The sequence below is a fragment of the Plectrocnemia conspersa genome, unplaced genomic scaffold (assembly GCF_051122295.1).
Source record: "Plectrocnemia conspersa isolate PC_06_02 unplaced genomic scaffold, ASM5112229v1 ptg000011l, whole genome shotgun sequence".
Classification (NCBI taxonomy): Eukaryota; Metazoa; Arthropoda; class Insecta; order Trichoptera; family Polycentropodidae; genus Plectrocnemia; species Plectrocnemia conspersa.
In genome coordinates, this window is record NW_028277175.1 from 5,358,244 (window position 1) to 5,382,938 (window position 24,695).

Sequence of the window (24,695 nt, forward strand, 5' to 3'; positions counted from 1 at the left end):
TTATCACATTTCGAATTTTTAACAGAAGAAAAATTGATGTCCATGAATGCAGAAAATATATAAAAATCAGCTTATGATTTTGTATCCAAATATCCTAATGATATTAATTTTAAAAAATTATTATCAGAAATAATTACTTTCAAAAATCAGGCAATGGTATTAATTAATAACAAGCTTAGATATATTAAGAATAATGCATGAATATAATCTAATACAGTCATATCCAAATTTGGATATTGCGTTAAGGATAATTTGCATATTACCGGTCACTATAGCTTCTGCTGAAAGAAGTTTCAGTAAATTGCAAATTATAACAACCTATTTAAGATCGTCACTTGCTCAGGAAGATGACAATTTCATTGATCGAGTGTAATTTTACAAAACAGATTGATTTTAATAAAATAATTGATGAATTTGTTTTAACAAAAGCACGAAAAATAAATTTTGTAGGAAAGAGTAAATGATATTATTTTGTTTCTATTGTAATATTTGATATATTTGTTTAGAAAGTGAGTTTGAATCACTGAAAATTTATAAAATAAATAAATGAAATTTTATGGTATATAAAACTGTATAATTTTACAACTATTGTACTATTACTGTGTTCTATGCCTTTTTATATAAGATAATTATCAATAAATCTATTTTTTTCATCTTATTTTTGCTTAAAGTAAAAAAAAATACTTTGTGGCACATATTTGCCCTTATGCCTCAGGTGACAAAATGTCCAGACCCGGCCCTGCCTCATAAATCTATCATACGTGTGGATATGTACAACTCATCATTTTAAAATGTGATAATTAGTGATAAAAATTGCTGTATAACAATAATTTTATTAACAACATTAAATACTACATAAAGATAATGAACAACATTAAACAGCCAATTCGAATCCGACTCCCAACTTCATCTGCTTTTGTACATTACACAAAATGCTCACAGTCGGCTTGAAGATCACGTTTCCGTTTCTATAAAAGTGATTTTTGATCAAATTAGCTATGACACATCCGTTGGTGTCGAGCGACGCTCTCATTGTAAACTCCTTATCGGCCAGCTCGCATCCGATCGATCCGGTGACGCTCCTCTTTTCAAAGCAAACGTCCATTGTAGAACCCACCTTGAGTTGGCTGTTGATTTGTTTGAACAGACAAATTTGCATGCCTTGCAGTCCCACCGTCGCCGAAACGACTCCAATCGATTGATCGGTATACCGACCTACGAACGCTAATCTTTTTGAATCGATCGATGAAGCATTTGTGGTTTGCATCGATATTTCAGCACCGATACATATGTTTTTCTTGATCTCTTGCAAATGTTGCATTACGAATTCAGCTTTGGAATCTTCAGAATAAGATGTCGATAAAGAACTTGTGAATTTGTTGCCGATGTAATCGAAAACACATTCGGCGGTGCCGGTCTTAACATGTTGCACGTATCCGCATATCGACAGTTTCAGTTCGTTAGTCAAATCTTGCTTGAACGCAATGTTGCTGAAGCCCGTCTGATTCGTTTGATCCGAATACTTCCTCATTTCTCTGCTCAGATAAGAATTGAACGGGGAATAATATTGAGAAACTGTCGGATCTAAATTTATATTAAAATTGTATACTCCATATTCGCCAATATTTTTATTAGCAATGAGATTGATTCCAGTGAAATTAGTTGGATATAAGCTCTTAGTTTTCTGATGTACGTTGATGAGAAGACCCGGACCTTCCAGTACGACGACCTCCTTGAACTCTTGCATGAGTTCTTTGAGCGACGTTACATTATTAGAAACTTGATTATTGATATTATCACTCACTGATGATACGTCTTTATTTATTTTCGCCCACATATTCTCTGATGTCTGAATTTCCGACTAAAAGCGAATGTTTTCAGAGAGCTTTCAGCAAAGCTCTCTCCATCAGATGTTTATTTATATCACTAATGTCATTATGCCATTACATAATTTGATTCAAATCCAATTCGCTACAAGAAGTGTATATTTAGAGCTCCTTTTTATTTTTTCATATTTTTGACATAACCACAATTAATGTTACTTTATATATATTTTATATGATAAAATGAACATTTATATATTAAAATTAATTTTATTTATTAACCAATTTCATGTTATAATTTATTTTTCAACTTATTTTATTTAATACATTTTGATATTTTGTATTTGCTGAAATCGGGAAATATTTTCAGTGTTACCATATAGAAGAATTTTCTTTAATCGATACTTTTTTATATACAATTTTTACTTGTCAAAAGAATCTAAATATTCAATATTGCATTAACCTTCCACTACATTGCATAAAAATCCAGGTGCTACGATGATGTATACTCAGTGTACATGTAAAAATTAGAGATTTAAAAACAATATTATTACTAAATAATAATTAAAATAATAGTCAAGATCGTTAAATTTATTGCCATATATGTATGTGCTGAAAATGAGTAAATTTTTCAGAAATTAAACATCTGTATGCAAACATCACCCTAGTGCCAAGCTAAATTCCGACTGGCACTGGGACGTCATTTCAGCTTTTTCCAGGGGGAAGGGGGGTAAAAGTTGGCCAGTCAGTGGTCGTTTTTTTAATATTTCGATTTCAATAATATTCATGATATGCGTTTTTCTGGCCAAATTGAAGGGGGTCCCTGTTTAGAATTCACGTAAAAAGTATTAAAATACTCTTTGCAGTTGAAACGCACGGTTTTCTAGAATTTATATTAAGACTTTTTATTGCATTATCACGACTTACAATAAGTGAGAATCGAATAAAGCAAATCTAAACCAAATGTTGACCAATAAGAGAGCGCTAAAAACAATTATACCTTCTCAGAAGTCAAAAATCCACGTCAAAAGCAATAAAATCGTGCCATAACCGTCGACACGATTTTATTGCTTTTGACGTGAATTTTTGACTTCTGAGAAGTGATAATTATTTCTGTACTCTCCTTATGACCAAAATTCAGTTTGAATAGACTTTGACCAATACTCTGATATAAAAAGTCCGTAGTAATATCGTTAAGGATAACTTTCATATTTTTAACACATAGTGTACTGTCCAAATGTAGACTAGCTATGGAACAATATGCGAGATGTGACGTCTGTCTGTACTTCTTCTGCTTATTTTTCCTTGAGAGATGAGTTTGCTTAGTTTATATTTTAGACTTGACTCAATGTAAGTTCCAAGACTATAATTAGTTTTAGAACTTTCACTAGGCAAGTTGGGTTTGGTTAAATTGTGTAGGTTTGTTTTTTATAATATTTCGATTTGATTAAGATTCATAGTATTTCATTAAATGACATGCATTTTTCTGGCCTAATTCAAAGGGGGTTAATGCCCCCACCTGTCTCCCTCAAATGACTTCCCTGGACTGGCAACACTCTTACTTTAACTTTATTGGTGATTTGATACCTGATTTTGTTGACAGAATATTTATTTTTGCTACTTACGTTAATTACTTACATATTGTTACTATCGAATATAGTATGCAAGTGTATCGTGGAGAAATGCCTAAAATATTTATAGATTTTCACATAATAAGATGATATGTACACTCTGTGTACATCACAGTAAAGTTCAATGAAAAAGTAAAGTGTAAAAAAAATATATTTTAAATATTAAATTGCACATTTTTATGTTTCGGTAAAAAAATCTACCCTGTGGAAAATATTTTGCAAGCTGAGTTTCTCGATTTCATTTCAATTGACGTATAATGAAAAAGTTAACTTAATTGCAAAATTTCGTTCCTATGACTTAGCCGATAAACAAGGAGCATTATTTTTATTTTTTTAGATTAATAATATATCCTTAATGAATCATAATTTAAATGTGGAAGTGGTTCAACATCATCATCGGAGTTATCAAAAGTGGAATTTTTTGTTCTGTACGTGGCTCTCGAGAACAAACTTGTTATTGTAGTCTGCTTTAATCTATATATTTTATTTGTGTAAATTTCACGATATCATTGTAAAAATTCATTCATTTGCCATTTCACTATGATGAACTTTTTAATATTCGAATCTACACCTTCTAGTTCTAATGTAATTGCTTAACAGCTAATGGTGAATTTCTTTATACTTTCCTCTATTACTTCCACTTCCAAGAAGTAAATTAAAGAGTAAGCTTAAATACCCTTGAAAATTTGAAAAGGTTCACATCCCTTCCAGTTCTTGATCATCAGGTGAATGCTATGCTTAACCCTTTCACCGCGGCTGATATTTTTGTGCGCGATTTTGAAATTTGAGGGGTACCAATTCATGCCAATTTAAAAAAATATTATGACTCAATAAATTCAAGTGATTAATTTATACAAAATAACCATATTATTAGGCTCAAAGGTTTATGGCACCTTTAAGTGCCCAATGAGTACTGGCGATTTTCTTGATGACTTCTACAGAAGCCATCCGCAGTGAAAGGATTTTAATGGATGTCCGCTGAGATTGTTTGGTCTAAAACTAATCAAGTGGCTGAAGTAAGTTTCTGACCGAATCATTTGAAGGAAGTGATTCAGTACAGCAATGTTCCGGCTTATATACCCTTCAGATTTGGAGGAAGTCCAACGTATCTTTCCAATCCTCAATCATTTGCCCAATGTCGACAATTTAGGGCAGAACCAGATTATTTTTTCATTGTATAATATTAAACTTATTAGCATGTATCTGTGAATGGTAGATTAGAAGTTAATAGATATGCAATATTGTTTATTTACACGCCGGTAAGAAATAATTTCGTTTCTTAAGAAATACCTAGTATATAAATTTTATGATATACTTTTAGCAATTCATTGCAACAAGTAGTCGACCCTGCCAGAAGAATAATATATTTTTGTCCAAAATTTTTAAAGGTTCACATTGGTAGGTAATAAAAGATAAGTAATAATAAAAAATCAATATATTTTTAACAAAATATAACATTTCACTGCAATCACAGCATTTTTTATTTTTTCAATATATGGCAAAGGGAATGGCACTATCGTTGAAAAATATAAATCTAAAAATGCATTCTTTAACACATTTTTGTAGTAAATCTATTTGAGTAATAGAAAACTATACTACAAATTCTCATTAACATATATTTAATCTCTAAGATTTGAGATCATTAATATGTATTCCCATTTTTGGGCTTATAACTATTACAATAAAATGATGATTTGTTCTCAATTAAAATGTTGCATAAATTATAGCAGTGCGACAAGGAATATAAGCCTGAAACATAAAAAAATATTATAAATAAGATAAAGTAATTAAATTTATTATATACACAATATTAATTTTACTTGGAAAGAATCCTTTCTATTTTCATATGGAATTCCTTGAGTGATGTGCTTGATACCGTCCACTTTGACTCTATCAAATCCTCCGTAAACTGAGCTATCAGACGATAAAATAACCTAAATACGAAATATTCAATAAATAAAACAGTCAAACAATCAAATTTTGTTTAATAAAAAACCTGATATTCTCCTGGCACGTCTATAGGGATCCTGTAATCCTGGAAGCTTTTGCTATGATGGAAATTGAAGATGAATACAAGACCGGCTCGTTCAAAACAAATGAGTTTATCATCTTCGTGTTGTATAGATACGTAAGCCTTAAATTAAGATTTAAAAAACGTTTAAAGTATAAGGTATACTGTTATAATACAGTACCCAAAAAAATCATTTTGTGCCATTTTTTTTAGGAATAAATCCCTTCTTTAAAAGTGCAGTGTTTTTAAATGTTTTGTCAAAGTTTGTAAGGTATAAAAACGAACTTTTCCTAGGTACTCTTAATATTTGTTTTACTTACCGGTCCACTGTGCAGCCAACCATATTTTTCTTCTAGATTATGCATATCCCGATCAAAGTTATTCAAGTGCTTATATTTGAGCAGTTCGTCGTCGACCAAATGCCATTGGCGACGGGCATAATGATATGATGAATTGTTACCGGCTCTCGGAAAGTCCAACCATTCCGGGTGGCCGAACTCGTTGCCCATAAAGTTGAGGTAGGCTTCTCCGCCCAAAGCGTATGTGATGAGACGAATCATGCAATGTAAAGCTAAACCTCGCTCAATCACTGGATTCGATCCGCTTACGATGCTCATGTGTGAATACATATCTTTGTCCATCAACCAGAAAGCTATGGTTTTGTCTCCGACTAGAGCCTATTATATTAAAATAGTTATTATATAGCCATAACTGAAACAGTATAGTGATAAGCGAAACATACCTGATCGTGACTTTCAGCGTAAGCAACGGTGCCTTCCATCCACCTTCGGTTAGTCAACGTATGGACTATATTACCCATGTTCCAATCCTCGTCTTTTACCTCCTTCAATAATTTGATCCACTGGTCTGGAATGGCCATTGCGAGACGATAATCGAATCCTAGACCGCCTTCGTCGACCATTCTTCCTGATGCTGGCATTCCGGAGACGTCCTAATATATATATTTATGTATTAGAAATAATTTAGTTATCCATTTTAAAATAAATATGAAATACCTCGGCTATTGTAATACAGTTATCGCTTAAATGATGAACCATTTCATTTGCCAACATCAGATATACCAAGGCCTCGGTATCTACATTAAGACCGAAATACTCGTCGTAATGTCCTGAAAAACCTTGACCGGCTCCACGGCTGTGATAAAGCATTGATGTAACACCATCAAATCTAAATCCATCGAAATTATACTCCTCTTGATACCAATGCAGATTAGACAATAAGAATCTCAAGACTTCGAATCTAAAATAATAAAATAGTATAATATCAGTATTTACTAATGGCTAAATAGTTTGTCAAATTATTTAAAAATTAAGATTTTTAATTTTATGTGGAAACTAAATTTTTTTATGATTATATTTTATATCGAATATATTTTTCTATATTTCTTGCATTTTAGTACTAATTACTAAATTAACGCAACCGAAGCACAAAACATATTGCATACTGCAGGTGCCAATTCAGATGGTAACAGTAGAAAACTCACTATATTTTTTTAATTCAGCATTATATTTTGCTCATTTAAATTGTACTTCATTATTATAATAAACTCAAATTAACCATTATTTCAAAACACAAAACTCTACCACAAATTTTATAAACGATCACCCATCCAAGTATGACCACGCTTAACTTCTTATGCTTAACTTCAGTTGTATGTTACACTAACGAAACGCTAATGCACAGTTTATATATTTTGATGTACACTACAAATAAAATGTTGCTCAATCTATGCATTTATTTAATACTCATTTCTTATTATTGTAATGCATAAACAATTAATTTTATGGAACAAAATATTTATTTAAATGCTAAATCTCTTAAAATAATTCCCTGTTAAATAGCACCCCTTTAACCCTTAGACCGCCGACCGGTAAATTGTTAATTACTCGCTGTACGCCATGCGTTTTTAGCGATATAATTTTTTGGCTACTTACTCTGTTTAACACATCATTACAGGCAAAATACTCAATTTTTATATTTTAAAATTATATATGTATGATTAACATGGTTTAAACATTCTAATTATATCAATAAACAAACATTTTTAGTCGTATTGTTGGAAATATGGAGTGAACAAAAAAAAATCTATTCGTCGGTCCGCGAGCTGGCTCGCGTACACACACCTACACACACATGAACGCGCGCGGCACTATACAAGCGAACGACAAGCAGGGTCATGCTCACACTGAGACAATTTTAATATATAAATCTGCAACGCATTTTTTCTTCGTCTGACCTACATCCTGTTATAAAAATTTACAAATCGACAACATTTCTTTGATGCATACAAAATCACATATATCGTACACAAAAATAACCCTAATAACCAAACCGTTTGTTTTTGATCAATGGTGTTTGCAATTGGTTGTTGTTGAAGGTTGTCATATTTCTTTATATATAAAAATAATAAATAATAAACCTTGATAGCAAGATACGATGTTACATTTAACAATATATAATTATATGTATAATTTATAATATATACATATTCTTCTTCTTCTTCTTCCACGGCACTACAACCGGTGATCGGTTTTGGCATTTCCACCTAATTTCTTGTAGGGCTTCTAGATATATCTTGAGTTTTAGTATTTCTTCCGATATTGTTTGTATTTTTCCTGGTAGTAATATTGCACATTCCAGCTTCCAAAATTGAAGTCCAATCGTTTATCTAGATTTCGATCGTCTAGGTCAGTGGTCGGCAAACTTATTAGCCAAAGAGCCAAATATGTACATTACAACGATTAAAAAAAATTGAGAGCCAAATCTATTTACTAATTTAGCAAACCTTTATTATAATTTTGCAAATCAACACTAAGACGTTCGAATTTAGAGCTCCGTATTTCCTTGTTTTTTTAAATCTGGTGCGAATACCCGTGGATATTTGTGCCAGAGCCACACTTAAGGGGCCAAAGAGCCGCATGCGGCTCCGGAGCCGCACTTTGCCGACCTCTGGTCTAGGTCATTATGAATCGGGGCGGATTTATTATTTCTTTGTGATTTTTTCATAACTATTTGGATTTATCCACGTTGGTTGGTTTGCTCCATGATAGAAACCCTCCTCCTTTATCCGGGCTTGGGACCGGCAAGAGTGCAACATATCTACACTCCAGGCGGAATATGTAATATATATTACACACACACACACATATATATACAATAAATAATAAACTTTTCGACCATCGTGACGCATTGGGGTAACCTGTTAGGTCACGATGGTATTAATTTAATGTAAATAAATAGAACAAGTAAAATAAAATGATTCTACGACAAGGAATCGTTTTTGTTATTATTATTATTTAATATTTACTAAGAGTTAATATTGATATTTTATTAATTATATCTTATTTATATTTATTAATAAGTATTTAATAGTAATTATTATTATTATTATTTAATTATTACAAACAATAAAAACCAATCACAAAAACAGTTGACAATATTAAAACAGTCGAAATAACGTATAAATATATTCACAAGTATTTACAAATCACAATTTTCATTGAAATATTGATGACATAATTTAATTTCGATTCATAAATTAAAGTATAAAAAAACGAATTTCCGCGATGCGTTTGTGCTAACCCTAAAAGTGGTCTAAATAAGCACGATCGAAACCACGCGCGAAATACAAACGACTAAAATTAAGGCATGACTTTATAATTATATATACCACTGTTTCATCGCAAATTCTATAAATAAAATCACTGAAATCGTTTACTAGGAACTCAAACTGATTTTTAAAACATATATTGCCAACTTTTACCTTTCCGTTTCTTTAAAAAACGAAGGTTTTAACGAGCGCATCATATCATGCGCTTGGCGTTAGACAGTAGATTTAGTTGCGCATCATATCATGCGCTTGGCGTTGAAAGGATTAATAATACTTACTCTGAATAATTAAAAAGTCTCGAGTCCCACAAAGGATGTGTTCCTTTAGCTCCATCGTGAAAGTAGCAGGAAGTCGTTCCGTCAAATTCGTTCAAGCCGTCAAGAGTATTCTTTGATGCATGAGAATGAACAATATCCAATAACACATATAAACCCATCTCGTGAGCTTCATCTATCAATTGTTTCAATTCGCATGGAAAACCGAAGCGGCTAAAATTATTTCAAATTGAATAAATATTTTTTAAATAACATATTTATACCCATTTTACCTGCTGACTGCGAAGAAGCTCGTGACTTGATATCCAAAAGATGCATAATAAGCGTGTTCCATTATAGCCATCAATTGAATGGTATTATATCCTTGACTTTTGATCCTTGGTAAAATATTTGTTCTGAAATCATTATAAGATCCGACTTTGAGCTCTGGGGTAGCAATGCCCACGTGACATTCGTATATGCGTAGACTTTTCGGTTTCGGTACTTTTTTGTGCTTCATCACGTACGGCTAAGTGAAAAATCTGTTATAAAAATTGCACAACCAAATAAATAAATAGTTATATACCTCCGGAGGATTGTATATATGCTGTTGATATACACTGCTATCATAAGGTTTGACATAAGACGCCCAAGGAGATATTCTGTGCAAATGGTTATTGATAATCAACTGCACTCGAGATAAATGCTTCAACGGACACGTTCCCTCAGGATTTGCCGGCAGCTTAATCTCCCACTTTCCATATTCGAGTTTGCTGAACGGATGACTCTCTCTGTTCCAATCGTCTAAAATTTTAAAGCAATTAAAACATAATCTAGATTCTAGAACATATATCTAATCAAATACTAACTGAATTCTCCATGCACGTGTACTGAATGAGCACCGGGGGCCCATTCCCTCCACGTCACTGAATTATCGGCGTGAATTTGAACGCCAAACTTTTTATATCCTTTGCTAAAAGCGTCGATTCCCCCCTCAAACTTGCCAATCTTTTCCCACGCATCTTTGAAGCAAGCGTATCTGCAAATTTAATTACAAACGTAGTATGTAAGAATTGTGGTTTTGCACAATATGGTTACAGGAAAAGGGGTGTTGAATTACTTTCATTGTAAAAAAACGTGTAATATATGTTACATAATCTGTTGCGATGATGTTTTTTATGTTTAAATTAAATAATTAAATATTATTATACAATAATGATAAAATTCTCAATTATATAGAAGAGAAAAAATAATATCTAATTAAAGCATAATTAAACCGGCATAGATAAGCGTGTCAAAGATAATTTATTTATTACGAGTATGCCGGAAAATCGTGTTGTTATGACATATATTCGAAAAATGAAAAACAACAATGGCGGCTGAGAACTGTCAGATATGAAGTATCGTACGAAATGAAGCAGAATGGGTTATTTATAGTGACTGTGAATGAAAGAACGCGGCTTAGACAGCGGCGAAGTTCAAGGTGACATTGTCGCTATGTTAACCTGCGCCGAATCTCTCGTTCGTATGGTTTTAGATAAGAATCCCGTTCCAGAAGATCGTTAATTTTAGGCACTTCCACCGTGAGGGGATCCAGAGAAGAAAGATTTCCACCCATCGCAGTTGCGATCGCACGACCGCCGTTCACAAAAGCTCCTGTAGAATGTCCACGTTACGTATTGCGCGCCACTAGAAACTTCTTTTAATATCCAAAATGGCCGCTAGGTGGCATACGTATTGAAATCTATAATTTGAGAATAAATTAATTATTGAAATGTTTATGTATAATTCATAAGACGTAATGCATTTTTTATTTGTTTATGCAGAACGTAGATCTATTTGATATTTATATTTATTATGGGTTGTAGGTTTGCTAGAAGCTAAAAATATGAAAATAGTACTTTCCAAAACAAAAACGGTTAAATATTTAAACTGCTGGTGTAAGCACGACAGACCCTTATCTCTTTGCCGAATACAAGTCGATTTTATCACTGCCACCGCCGCGCTTGCATACATATGTATATAAACACAGATATAGTGAAACAATTTAAAGCATGTGCAAAAGTCAAACGACAGGTCATTAATTCGTTGCGTGATGTGTGAAATTGGCCGTTTTGCGACAACATAAAATTATAACAAAAAAATATAACTTTTGCAGTAAAAAACAAAAATTTATCTAATGTTTTGATACATATGTTAAAATTATCTTATCAGTAGTTTTCAATCTGTGGGTCGCATAAGAGCAAAAATAAAGTTTATTTTATTCTATATACTTTGTTCCATTTTTATTTCAAAAATATTTTATAAAGGTATTAAATATTTAAACACTAAATATAAATAAAAGGTACTTGTACAACGTTTTGCTACATAAATACGTTTCAAAATTTAAACTGTTCATGTGTGAGGCGTTAAGTGTGCGATGTCGGCGATAAATTTGGTTCAAATGACCTAAACGCCGTCTTAACGAAGCTTCGAAGGACCAGTGAAAAGTCGACATCTACATTAAAAACGGAACCTCAATCGGACGACAATGTCGACCTCTCCTGGTTCGCTTTGGCCGTTTTCCATATCAATTATGTTGATTCAGAAACGCCAATAGGCAAAAATAGATTTCTAAGAATCATAAATATGTTATAGACGTAAATAAAACTACGTGATGTTTTTTTATTTATAATCCTTTTTTGTTTCTTATGATTTAAATACATTTTTTAAGGAACTAATTGCTATTTTTGGGCAGATAATGTCGATATACACAGCGTGAATAATTATAATCTTGAATATATGTTTTTCTAAAATAAATTGTCGACGTAAACAAATTAAGGAATAAAAAATAGCTTTGATGCTAATTTTATTGTTTACATATATTTTTATATTTATTTCTAGCTATTTTTAAAGAATTGAATGTAGGCAAATGCATCTAATGCCTATTATATATTTGTATTAAAGTAAAGTAATTGTAAAGGGTAGATTTACTAAAGATGAAACATCAATAGATTTATTGATGTTTCAATGTCAAGGAAGTCCCAGTTCTTGCCAATCCATTTATATATTTATTGAGAGCAACTTTGAGTGATAGTGAACAGTTTTATTTCGACAATATCAATCCCCGCCCTGTCGTTTGGTATATGAATTTCTTATTTCAAAGTGTTGTAACATAAAAAAATAATATAGTAAGCTTACTAGGGACATAGACGTCATTTAGGAGGGGGGAAATTTGCCCTCCCTTGAATTTGGTCAGAAAAATGCATGTCATTTAATGATATTCTATGAGTTTATCATTTATTATAAATATAAAAACGCCGAAAACTGCTCGGCATTTAATAAAATACTACGAATCTTAATTAAATCGAAATATTAAAAACTATTGATTTTTCTCGAAGGTTGATCCATAAAACTTTATTTAGATGATTCCTAACGTGGAATAATAGATCATTAAAAAAGATAGCTGATTCTTTTTTATCTTTAAAATTTCTCTTGTGATCGATTTAAGTATGATGATGATGATTTAGGGCAATAATTTTAGTCAGTATGAAAATCAAATATTTTATTTAGATAAATTGTATATTTTTTACGACAATCACGTGATGCAATATAAATATATTAATGAAAATTAAACTAAATTTTAATAATAGTGACCTTTTGAATGTTTTTATCAAACTTTTTGTGTTCGTTCAGAAAAAATCTTGTTTAGTATTTAACAGGGTGAAAAAAACACACAGTGAAATAATGATATGAAACCATTTTTATCAATATTAATTACTAACATAGGGTGCGTTAATGCTGCCATTAAAAAAATACCATAAAATATAAAATCTAATCAAATTAATTTCTATAAGATAAAAACATTTTATGATTTAAAACGCAAACATTACATTTACTTAGATACATATTAAGTACCTAAGCAAATATAATTTTCAGTTTTTGTATTATGTACATATTACATAATACAAAAACTCATTCAAACACATTCAATAAAATAAATAATCAACGCCTAAAAGTTAACATACACTAATTGGTCATTTAATGTTGACAATATTTTTTTTTATATTTACATACGGTAACGAGAAACTTTATTTATACGAAAAAAATAAAATCGATCATAAGCACAAGCTCCATAACCAGATTGATGGAATGTTGTGTTGTTATAAAATCATCATTCGAATCCACGGCGGCTATTTTAACGGTAATAAAGCTATACCCTGTTCGAAATCTACATTAATTATTTTTTAAGTCGTTTCGATCTAGTGACAATATTAAGAATTCATATATAAACGCACTATTGCGTAAAAATTTGGCATTACAACAAATATGAAAATAATTCGAGTTAAATTTCAATAAAATTACAAATTACGATTCTCATAGCGCATTCATATGAATCTTAAAAAATTAAGTTATTTTTTAAATGAAATTCAAACACTGATTACATCTAGCAATTCAATCATGTGACAATTTTATATAGTTTCATCTTTGTATATCACAGGAAAACTCTTCACATCAAAATCGTTAATTTATTATATATAAAAATAATAACAATCTTTTATAATTCACATTAAGCACCGATTAGATTTGTATTTTATTTTTTGTATATGTTATAGATTTATATTATATTTATTAATTATATAATATAATAAATACACGAGATGGTTTCAAAAATCGTCGATGTATTTGTCATATGCTTCAAATATATATTTTTTAAATATAAGAAAACACGAGTATAACTTTCGAGAGCTGTTTGTATGTATTATTAATTACAAAAATAAATATTTAACCCTTTACGATTTAGATTTATAAAATATTGTTGCTTTCTAATCTCTCGATAAAGGGGGTAATAACTAAAAAAATAAGCTAAATCATTATTATAGTATCAACAAATGTACGTAATAATTTTATTATTATCATCTATCAAGTATCGGTGAACAATTTGATTGTTCACGTGTCGGGTGTCGGTTGATCCAGCTCGTCGAGGGTGTCATTGGAGCTGGACAAGGTGAGATCACTTAGTTCGTCGAGGTGCTTCTGCTTCTTCCGAACGTTCCAATGCAGGCATTCAGCCAGCGAATCAAACCAGTCGGATATTTGATCCTGGGCGCATATGGAAGGCACCGGATAAACGGATGTGGTCACTCTCAAGCTAAGATTTAATCAAAATTAGTATTGCAATAATAAAATATTCACAAGTAATATTATTGTTAGTATATATAGAATATGAGCAAAAAGATTCAAGCCTTCTAATAGTTAACAACAAAGCATTTATAAATAAGTCCCACAAATTTAATTGCAATACAAATTTATAATCTTCTAAAGCTCACACCGACTCAATAGCGCTGGTGGTTAAAATAAAATAATAGTAACTTATAGAATATAAAATACAATAAAATAAATTATATGGTTAAAATAGTTACAAGATGTTCTCGTTTCAAAAGACATGTCCTCAGATGTTCTCGCAAATTTTAGACATTTGTCCTTATTTTTTATTAGAATGGAAAGTAAAACATTTTTTTTCCTGTTTTGTCCTAGATTTTGATTTTTACATCTAGTAACACTGTGTTAAAACAAGCACACATTTTTGCAGTTTTTAGTATAAACATCCATTTATAATAATTTAAGAAATCACAAGGCAAGAGCATATAAGAGCATATTAATTTACAGATGTATTTTCAAAATATACATTAGCAAATATACTCGTATTTTTATATTTGGTAAGATTCTTTCAAAATAGCTTTTAAAGACATGCATGACATAACCCCAAATATTATACTTTTTATTAAATTGAATGTAAACAAATCCATGTTTTAGCTCATCGCTGTCTAACTAATGTTTTTAAAATGAAATTAAAAAAAAGGGTATTCATTTATCCAGGCATATGGTATACAAACAAAATGTCTGAGGTAACCTTTTCGTTAGTCCTCACCACAGGGACGTCATTTCCACCCCCCCCCCCTTAAATTTAGCAAGTAAAATGCATGTCATTTAATCAAATACTATCAATTATAATGAAATCGAAATATTAAAAAAAAATCACGACTACTGACTGACTAACTTTGCAATCCCTCCCCCCCCCCACCCCACATTTAACTGATAAAAAAATTATATTTTTTTTATTATAGTACGGGCGACACATCACCTGTTACGGCCAAAATGTACGAATTAACCAAACCCAACTTGACCTATGACCTAATATGATAGCTGTCCTTACGGACTTTTGATATAAGAGCATTGGTTAAAATCTATTCAAACCGAATTTTGGTCCATAGGAGGGAGCAAAAACAAGTATCACTTCTCAGAAGTCAAAAATTCACGTCAAAAGTAATAAAATCGTGTCGGCGCCGTCGCAGTGGGTATGTTCGGTAACAAGCATTATTACATTATCTTGCCTCGATGTCTTCGATTATTAATATTTTTAACTACACTAATAAACATTTTAATCATAAAAAATGAACTACAATTAAAAATTCACCAGATTAGTAATAAAAAAGCGGATTAGTACAAAGCAAAGATCAGTGTCATGCAATTCTAGGCGTGTCATGCAATAAATATTTACGTGCAACATAAAGGTTAGTTCGTTTCGTCAAATCTCGTCTCGTCAAAAATCATCTCGTCAAACAGTCGTTCGTGCAAGATTAATAACAGATTCGGCCCTAAATCGTTCATCAAAAAATGATGACATAGATTACCTATCGCCGGGGCCCAATTGCTGCTGGCAGCGGCCGTCAAACGATACGCAAGCTGGATTTCGAGCGTCAACTCCGGGCATTATCTGCGAACAAATCGACGGTAACCTAACACTGTATTCGAATCGTACATCGGTCCATCTCGAACCGTTGCGACTTGACGAGGTAATTATTTTAAGGGAGCGAAACGAGCAGGACAAAAACAATCAACAAGCGTCTTTACACAACACCGAAGGATAGTTAATCTACATTGATTCAATTATTTTACAGACGCATTATGTACCTATCTCCGTGAAATAGTTCCTGTCTATTTCGGCCGTCAAACGATACCCATGAAGTGTTGCGGACATCGGGGGAGAGCGATATCTAAAAATAGATTTTCAGCCAAATTCTGTAGTGTTTTGTCCGATCGGAAGTGAGTATATTGATTTTAATAGATTTTTGCGACAAAGAAAGTTTATGGACTTTTTAGTTATGTTGTTTTAGCATCAAAATAATAAAAACAATTTATTTTTATAATCCATGAACTTCTGGGTCACATTATTTTACTTTATTAATCTGATCATACTTTCAATTCCACGCCAGCTGGTACTACAATTGGTCTGAATGACAGAGAATGGGGACAAATCGGAGTCACCATGATGGCAGGCACAGACGGATGGATCATTGATGCACCAGCTGCAACAGCATAGGCCGTACTTCCAGTCGGAGTAGACACAATCAACCCTATATTTGAAAAAATAAAATTATCAGTGCAATTAATAAATGCTTATACATATACACGGATAACTCACCATCACCCTGGACGCTGGTTATGTGCTTCCCGTCCAAGAACAAATCAATGTTAGAGAGATAGGGTGATGGACCTCTGTCGATAACGACTTCGTTAAGCACCAATATGGTCGAAGGAGGCACTGAATTTTGAGAACCTTGACCTTCGTGCTGTCCGTCTTGGAGCTGCTTCTGGGTGTTTTCCTTTCGCATTATTACACAACGCAATCTCGATCGCAACGTTAGAGCAGCGTCACCTGGAAAGGTCAAGAAAGTAATTTAAAAGAAGTTCTCCATAAAATACGACCCACTTTTAGAATGGCGATTTACATACGTCGAATGCATAATACAACGTTCTAGAGTTGTCATCAAGAAAAAGCCAATTTAAACTGGTTTAACATTGTACAAGTACGAGTTATTTTTAATTTATACCGTATCAAATAAGTGACCTGTATAACTTTTATCCGAAAACCACTAGGCGCCAGATTTCTGAAAGAAGTGTGACGCCTTGGTATAATTGGTAATCCACTATAGGTTATGGTAAATATTGTGGCGATCATATGCGCTACATAAAACCGCTTCTTGGAACTAAATAAGAACTGCTTTTAAGGACAGAGTATAACTACTTTAGCATCTGTTGCGTGCGCCATTGCCGTTACCAATACTTGGGCCCTACGAGTCCAACCCTTATGGGCGGGCACCCAGCTTTTGACGGCCGGATGAGCAGGACCCACCCCCCGTAGTACTACATATTTAATGGAGTTTCATTAGTGTTTGTTATTCGGCCTTTAGTGCTCTCGTTGGCTGACCTGCATTGCTTTGCAATTGCATGTAAGAGAAAAGGTGCCTAGTCAATGGACATTTCGGACCTTGCACCACAGAGGGCCTGCGCTTTCGGGCCCAATGCCGGAATTTTGCCCTTGGCTTGTCGGCCCTCTCTCACAGAAGACTTCACTCTATATTTGACAACCTTACAGGAGAAACAAAAAAGTAAATAGACAACTTTAAAATAGGAAAATAAAACAATATCAAGTTTGTAGTGTCTTGTAAGTCATTTTCACCCAAAATTGGAGTAAAAAATTTACACTTTAAGCCATCGATATATGTATTATATTATATTTATATATAATGTCAATTCAAATAATATATTTTTCTCAATTTAAATTGTGTCTACTTTGGCGAACCCCACTAAAGGATACCTAAAAGCTTATTATTTATTTTGAGTGAAACCGAAAGATCTTTTGCTCGCAACATTGCGACAAAAAATTGGCTTATTCACCTCTAATCAAGCTCTACTTGACTTATATATTGTCATGGCGAAGAAACTGCGATTAGGGAATTAAAGCTGCTTGAAGTAAAAAAGCAAATTTTAATTTTATAAGTCATGCTTATTTATTTGAAAGTCATAGGTTCGAAACCCATATGATCCTATGGTGTTTTTACATTTATATTGTAACTGGAAAATCAGAATTAGTAATTTTTATGATCACCTCAGATTAAGTTTTCATAGCTCATCGCAATATCATTTAAGCCGAGTTAAATCGTTATGCCATTAAGTGCGATGCAATAATAAAAACTGCTTATTGTTCAACAAAAATACAAGTCATCGCATCATCGCTAAATGGCATATAATATAATTTCAATGCCCAAATAATAAAAATCCATTGTCCCATATTATATTCGTAGAAGAAAAATGAGAAACCGCTATATTGTACTACATTAGTTAACTTGGTGAGTAACTGTTTCTGCTGTGGCACTATAAGAATAAGAAATACACATGTGACCGATACCATGAGTGGACGCGTACAAGGGAACTGGAATTAATACAATTTATTTGTTCGAAATAGATGCGTTCACTATTAGTCAAAGCTACCCTCATTAGACATATAAAAGGGCTTGCAAGAACTATGACTTCACACTCACTTTGAGCGGGTGCATTTGCTCTCCCTTAAATTCAACCAGAAAAAATGCATGTCATTTAATGAAATACATAACATGTCGTCCTACAACTATTTTTTAAGCAAAATTTGCTGGTGCGTACAGGATTTACAATTGAAGACCAACGTTTTCGTCGCCTTTTTGCATGTAAATAAATAATAATAAGTATGTATGTATTACTATGTATGGAAAAGTTCAAGTTAAATAATTTCACTAGCACCTGCAATAATATATTTTCACTGTAAAAATATATATCTACCAGTGAAAATGTGTTCCAATATGATTTCACTGTATAATATATTTTTGATAATTTTATTTTTATCTATTTTTTGAGGGATAACCCGAGAATTTCTGGTTTAGAATCAGAGACGTTATTTTAGCTTTTTCGAGGGGGGAGGGGGCAAAAGTTGGTCAATCGGTGGTCGTATTTTTTAATATTTCGATTTCATTAAAATTCATAGCAGTTTATTAAAAGATATGCATTTTTCTGATAAAAATCAAGGGGGGGGGGGGGTAAATGCCCTCACATGACATCCCTGTGCTTTCACATCATCACACCTTCAAGACAACTCTATTTCAATTAAAATATATACCAGGCATTAGATGCAGGCATTAGATCAGTAAAATTATGGATATATTTGGCATATATTATAAATACTATGTTCCGATGAAAAACACTCTTAAAAATTATAATGTACTCAATTTCTTAGTAAGTTAACAGTGTTACAGTTTCTGTTAAGAAAAAACACAAGAATTGATACAATCAAATTGGGTGAAATAAAACCGTTCACCATTCGTCAGTGCCACTTTTAAAAAACACTTTGAGTGGTACTGAAACATTTTTGGAACAAACATATAAATATGGCATTTGGGAAAATTTCATCAATCACATGTTTTGGTAGAAACAAATTTATCAGCAGCATAATAGTTTGTGTTATGATAATATAATGAATGATTTAAGAACAGGATCTTTTTAACTTATCTTATCAATTGATTCAGATTAACATATTGCAACTAGCAGCAATATTAGCATTTGTTGTATTATAGATACAGTAGACCCCTCAATAACACGGTAAATTGGAGACGAGCTATTTGGATGTTGGTTATTTTATGTGTGAGTGAGCCAGAGAGATGATATCTCACCACACACGCCTGATTCGTGTATGAGTATTTTCTAGTCCTCCAACTACACGAACCCAAATAGCACGTTTCCAATTTACCGTGTTATTGGGGGGTCTACTGTACTTGAATAATTATTTAGATTACCTTCCGAGACAAAATCATTAAATATAATAGAGCGTTCTATTCGCAAGTGTATATATATCAAATTAAAAAAAGTCTACACACCTTCTAAAACGTTGGTGACCTGCTCTTGAAAGTTTTCAAACTCAAACGGCGTGAGAAAACCTAACGATCCGAGATGAAAGGCCATAACCGGTGGTACGGATTGCTAGAAAAAAATACATATTCCGCATTCATTAACCATGAAAACTATGCAAATTATAACTCATAATAAAAAGAAAACCACATACTTGAAATAGTAGACTAGCATATAATAAGGTACCGTCGCCACCCAGACAAATGATGAAGTCTATCTTGTCGGTGAGGTCATCTTTTCCGTCTCTGAAAGTCATGAGACGGTCCTTCACTTGATTGAAGTTGGCGTACGGCTGGAGCTGCGAGTCTTCCATGACAGAAGCCTCTACGAACACGACCATGTTTTTTTCTTGGATGAGCCAATGGACGAGCTGGACGAACGGCGGCAAGACAGCCACGTCTCGGACCTTCTTTATGACCAGAACGGTCAGCGGCGGCTTGTACCACGTCAGGCGCTGGGAAGCAGGGTCTTGAATTTGCCTGGAAATATACATTTGATGTTACGGCTCTGATTAATCAACGGCACCGCAACTCTAAAGGTTAATCGAGTTCATTATCATTGAATTAAAGGAAATCACTTTGATTAACATAAGATTGTTTGTAATAAGTTGAAGAACAGTTACGAATTTTCTGGAAGCATTGAATTGGAAATTTTACAAACCCTTTAACTATGTATAGCTAACGTCTATATATGTATTATGTATGTAGTCTATACAATCCTACACTAAATTAAATTTTGCATAGCTTTTTTTAGGACCCTGCTTGAAACACCAAAATTTTCTCAATTTCACTATAGGCCCTAATAAAATATAAGTGTACGTAATTTGAGTTTTTATTTAAAATTTAGTAAAAAATATATACTTACATCACCATGGCTGAATTTTTCATAATCCGCCCGCATGGTCCGAATTGCTGGATGGGCGACGGAGCATTTAGAGACCTGGTACGCCTGAAATCACAAAAAGCCACTTTAACATAAAACAATCTAGAAATATACACGTTTATGTAAATGATACACAAAATACGCAACTATTGAACGAGTTCATCCGTTGACACTCGACCGACTGCCGGCGAGGCTTGTCGCCAAATGAATCGACAATAGTTAGTATGGTGGTAACTGCTTATTTATAAAAGTGTTATCAGTAATCAGCTATACCAAGCGTGCGCCCAATTATCAATCCGATAAATAATTAATATAGTTACATTTTACAATACTAGGAAATTTATAATAAATTACATTATGCTAATGTGCTAAGATTTTTTGCTTTTTAATTTGTATACATTTTTTTAATCATTAAGCAACTTTATATTCAAACACATATTTTATCTATAGATGGTGACTCATTCAAATATTGATGCAGTATTATTTTAATATATCATATAACTTACAAATGACATATAGCTCAAGTTTGAAGTTTTATTATTTATGTATATTGGGTGTGACGATTGTAAACGCGTGTTATCTTCGAATGCTCTCAAGAAAGGTTAAACATTAAAGACCTCTATAATCATTTTTAGTTTCGTAAGATAAATATTGAACTTGATGTTAGATTATGAAGCGTTATTAGTTATAAAGATTGGTCCAAAAAAATCAAGTAATTTTGTACGTTGAAATCTCACTTTATAAATATATTAATTATAAAGATTTTATCACATATTAATTATAAAAAATCATCTAATGCAAATGGTATGGATAACTCGCATATCAATATTTTTGCATTAAAAATGTTCAATAAAATATTTTCTGTAAATTATTATATTAATAATGATATCGAGTTTACATGCAACACTTTTTAAATGTTGCATTTTGGGTTGTAACAACTTTTATACCTGTCCTAAAGATCGAAAAATACAATTCTGAAAGATCGGTAAAGTAAAAAAGTCATGCTTGTAATTATTTATATAAATAAAAATGCATGTTTTTTTATATTGCAAATATTTTATTAGATGAAAAAATTAAAAAAAGCTATAAAAACATACATTTTGTTTGCAAATTTAAACAGTTAGATTTAGCAATTCAGAAATTGCATAATCCTAACAAAGATTCCCATAACCAAATATATAAGAAATGTGACATTGTGCTACAGAAATTGCAGAATATTAAAGCATGTGTCGCTGTTCTATAAAAAAAATATTTTTAATAAGCCCGTATTCCTTCTGTGAGACCTAAAATAAAGCTTTTTGTGTTTTTGTAGTGTTAGCAACTTAATGGCAGGCTACTGCACATTTATTCACTTACAATGATAATATTTTTAATAACTAAACGAATTATGTGAAATTAGAACTAAGCTGACATAGTCAGTCTTGCATTAAGAGAATAACTTATATATATTTAAAACATATTTTTTGCACAAAACTGATACTGAGTGTAGCACATGTTAATTTGTTTATAAAAGATATGTACATTCGCCTGCTACTAAGAAGTGACCTCACCAGTTTTTGACGCCTCGTAATAACACTTAGATAACCGGTTATAGCGATAATGACCTAACATAAACAAACGGAATCAATCGAAGAAATTCCTAATTTCATATCCCACTTTCATGCGGTGAACATATAAATATATATATACAAAAGTTTTGTTATTTAAAAAATGGCACCTTCTAGACGCTTGCATTGGAAACATTCTGGCGGCGTTTTGATAATCCCCAACGATGCAAGTCGCTCTTTACGGTGTCCTTTGAGTTGTCACGCATGCCCAAGAGCCGACACTGATGACCGCCTATCGTTATCGCACATACATTGAACTTTCGAATGTTTTATTTATTTATGCGTACGTTCTTATGTAAAACGCGGAAGCTAAACGCATAAACTCAGTTTTACAACGATTATTTTAAAAACAATTGCTGAAATAGTTTTATCACATAAAATATAAAAGCAATTTTATTCAATAGGTTGAAGAACAGTTTCTTTTAAAGCCCGATTGCTAAAATTAAAAACAAAAAATAAATTATTCCAATTGCAAAATTAAAAAATCACTAGGATTGACATTAATTGCGAATAAACGACCGAAAGTGTGTAAAGTCTATGTGTAACTGGATAGGTCGAATCTGGCCCTGGGTCAAGTGTAAATTTATAGAGAAGGGGTACACAGGCCCGGTTGAAAATTGCACAATTGAAATAAACTGTCATAAGTTTTCAATATTGGTATATATCAATGGAAAATATAATTTATTTATGATACGTATTTTAATCATAAAATTTTAATAATACAATTATAATTTATAATATTGACAATTTATTATTTATAAATAGATTTACTATCAATAATATAGATAGAATATATATGATTTTTATTGAAATATTAATTTTATCACTCGTTACTAACTTCGTGCGTTACACGTGTGAGAATTTAAAATGATGTTGGGAAAAATCGTAATTAATTGCTAAAAGCTTATAAAACTAATTGCTTTCTATAAACGAAGTTTATTTTTTCATCAGCGTTAAACAATCTGAACGAACATCTATTAAACGTTTTAAAAGCATAGGCGAAAATGTTCGGAACTATCCGAATAAAGTCAAAGGATCGGTGCATAATACGATGGAAGGACCTATCAAATTCTACCGTTTTTTTAATCATCGTATGCAAAAGATAAGACAATAACAAATTGTTAAAATCGCTTTTATAAGGAACCACCACTTCGTTTTTGACTTGGAAAAAAATTGTATATGACTCGTTTTGTTTCGCATTTTAATAAAAATATTTTTTTTGCAAACAATTATATTTACGAGCAATACATAAAACGATTAGGAAATAGTGTTAATAAATATGGTTCATCCAAATCCTTTTTCATTGTTTAAGCCGAAAACATTTGTATACTAAATAAATTTAAATAAATAACCCATTGAAAAATATATAAATATTTGAATTTTTTATTAATGTTTATATTCACTACATAAAACTTTTCTGATATTGAATTATGTGTTTCAGATAACAAATGACGCATAAGTGCGTTAGCGGACTATAATGTGTTTTTGATTCAGATTTTTCTTAATATATTATGGCACAGCCGCCAAAATATAAGTCATGCAGCGTAGTGAAATTTTTTCATTAATTAAAAATATATTTTTGTTGGGGGGAGGTATGCTATAATACAATAATTAATCCGGATTTGCTTTTTTCGGATAAACAAAAGTGACAATAGTTCCCACGGGCTTTTTTTACTCCTGGTGCCATCACTGATTGATTGAATCACACAAGAGTTGTACAGGTGAGTGGTTTACCAGACGACCTCGCTACGAGAGCAATCAGGGGCCATTGAGGTCGCACAGGACAAATGAAGAACAAACTTCGAAACGCGCACACGTGAGTGGAAGAGAATCATAGATTCGAGGTCGAAGTTCATCAAGGCCCTCGCGATCACCGACAAAATTTGACACGGGATGAGATACAAGAGGTTAGTGCACAATGATGGCAAAAAATCAGTAAAGTCAAATTTATTTATTGTTCTAAAAAGTGACTTGCGCGAGAACAGAGCTAATCTGACGATTTAATACTTGAACGCAACAAGTTTCTTTTTATTAATCATTTATGTATTGAATTTTTAATATTTTATAAGGTGAAAAAATTAGTACGAACAAGGAAAAC

At 32.1% G+C, this 24,695-nt stretch overlaps 3 protein-coding genes across 13 annotated transcripts in view; all 3 read right to left on the reverse strand.

Annotated features, from left to right (window-relative positions):
- Nucleotides 1-817: 817 nt before the first annotated feature.
- On the reverse strand, nt 818-2,007 carry LOC148229225 (mitochondrial import receptor subunit TOM40 homolog). The gene has a single exon (XM_088198558.1). The coding sequence runs from the start codon at nt 1,835-1,837 to the stop codon at nt 875-877; it is 963 nt and encodes a 320-aa protein (XP_088054684.1). The 5' UTR covers nt 1,838-2,007; the 3' UTR covers nt 818-874.
- A 2,869-nt stretch (nt 2,008-4,876) lies between these two features.
- On the reverse strand, nt 4,877-11,015 carry AGBE (1,4-alpha-glucan-branching enzyme). Its single transcript, XM_088198471.1, has 11 exons — nt 10,856-11,015; nt 10,220-10,389; nt 9,937-10,154; nt 9,644-9,879; nt 9,375-9,584; nt 6,482-6,725; nt 6,208-6,417; nt 5,786-6,142; nt 5,451-5,588; nt 5,275-5,388; nt 4,877-5,203 (listed from the first exon to the last, which is right to left on the reverse strand). The coding sequence occupies exons 1-11, from the start codon at nt 10,966-10,968 to the stop codon at nt 5,159-5,161; spliced, it is 2,055 nt and encodes a 684-aa protein (XP_088054597.1). The 5' UTR covers nt 10,969-11,015; the 3' UTR covers nt 4,877-5,158.
- A 1,864-nt stretch (nt 11,016-12,879) lies between these two features.
- LOC148229227 (NAD kinase-like) overlaps nt 12,880-24,695 on the reverse strand; it is a 44,218-nt gene continuing 32,402 nt past the window's right edge. For 4 of the 11 annotated variants that reach the window (XM_088198518.1, XM_088198526.1, XM_088198524.1 and 1 more), the window contains 7 exons: nt 20,973-21,056; nt 20,263-20,587; nt 20,078-20,180; nt 16,816-17,049; nt 16,590-16,747; nt 16,025-16,107; nt 12,880-14,481 (listed from right to left, as the gene is read on the reverse strand). In XM_088198518.1, the coding sequence (XP_088054644.1) occupies nt 14,280-14,481; nt 16,025-16,107; nt 16,590-16,747; nt 16,816-17,049; nt 20,078-20,180; nt 20,263-20,587; nt 20,973-21,056 (1,189 nt within the window). In that variant the 3' untranslated portion in view covers nt 12,880-14,279. Of the gene's footprint in view, nt 14,482-16,024; nt 16,108-16,304; nt 16,388-16,589; nt 16,748-16,815; nt 17,050-20,077; nt 20,181-20,262; nt 20,588-20,972; nt 21,057-21,137; nt 21,211-22,707; nt 23,034-24,695 lie in introns of those variants that run through there. The other 7 variants (XM_088198519.1, XM_088198528.1, XM_088198525.1 and 4 more) reach the window with 4 other exon arrangements.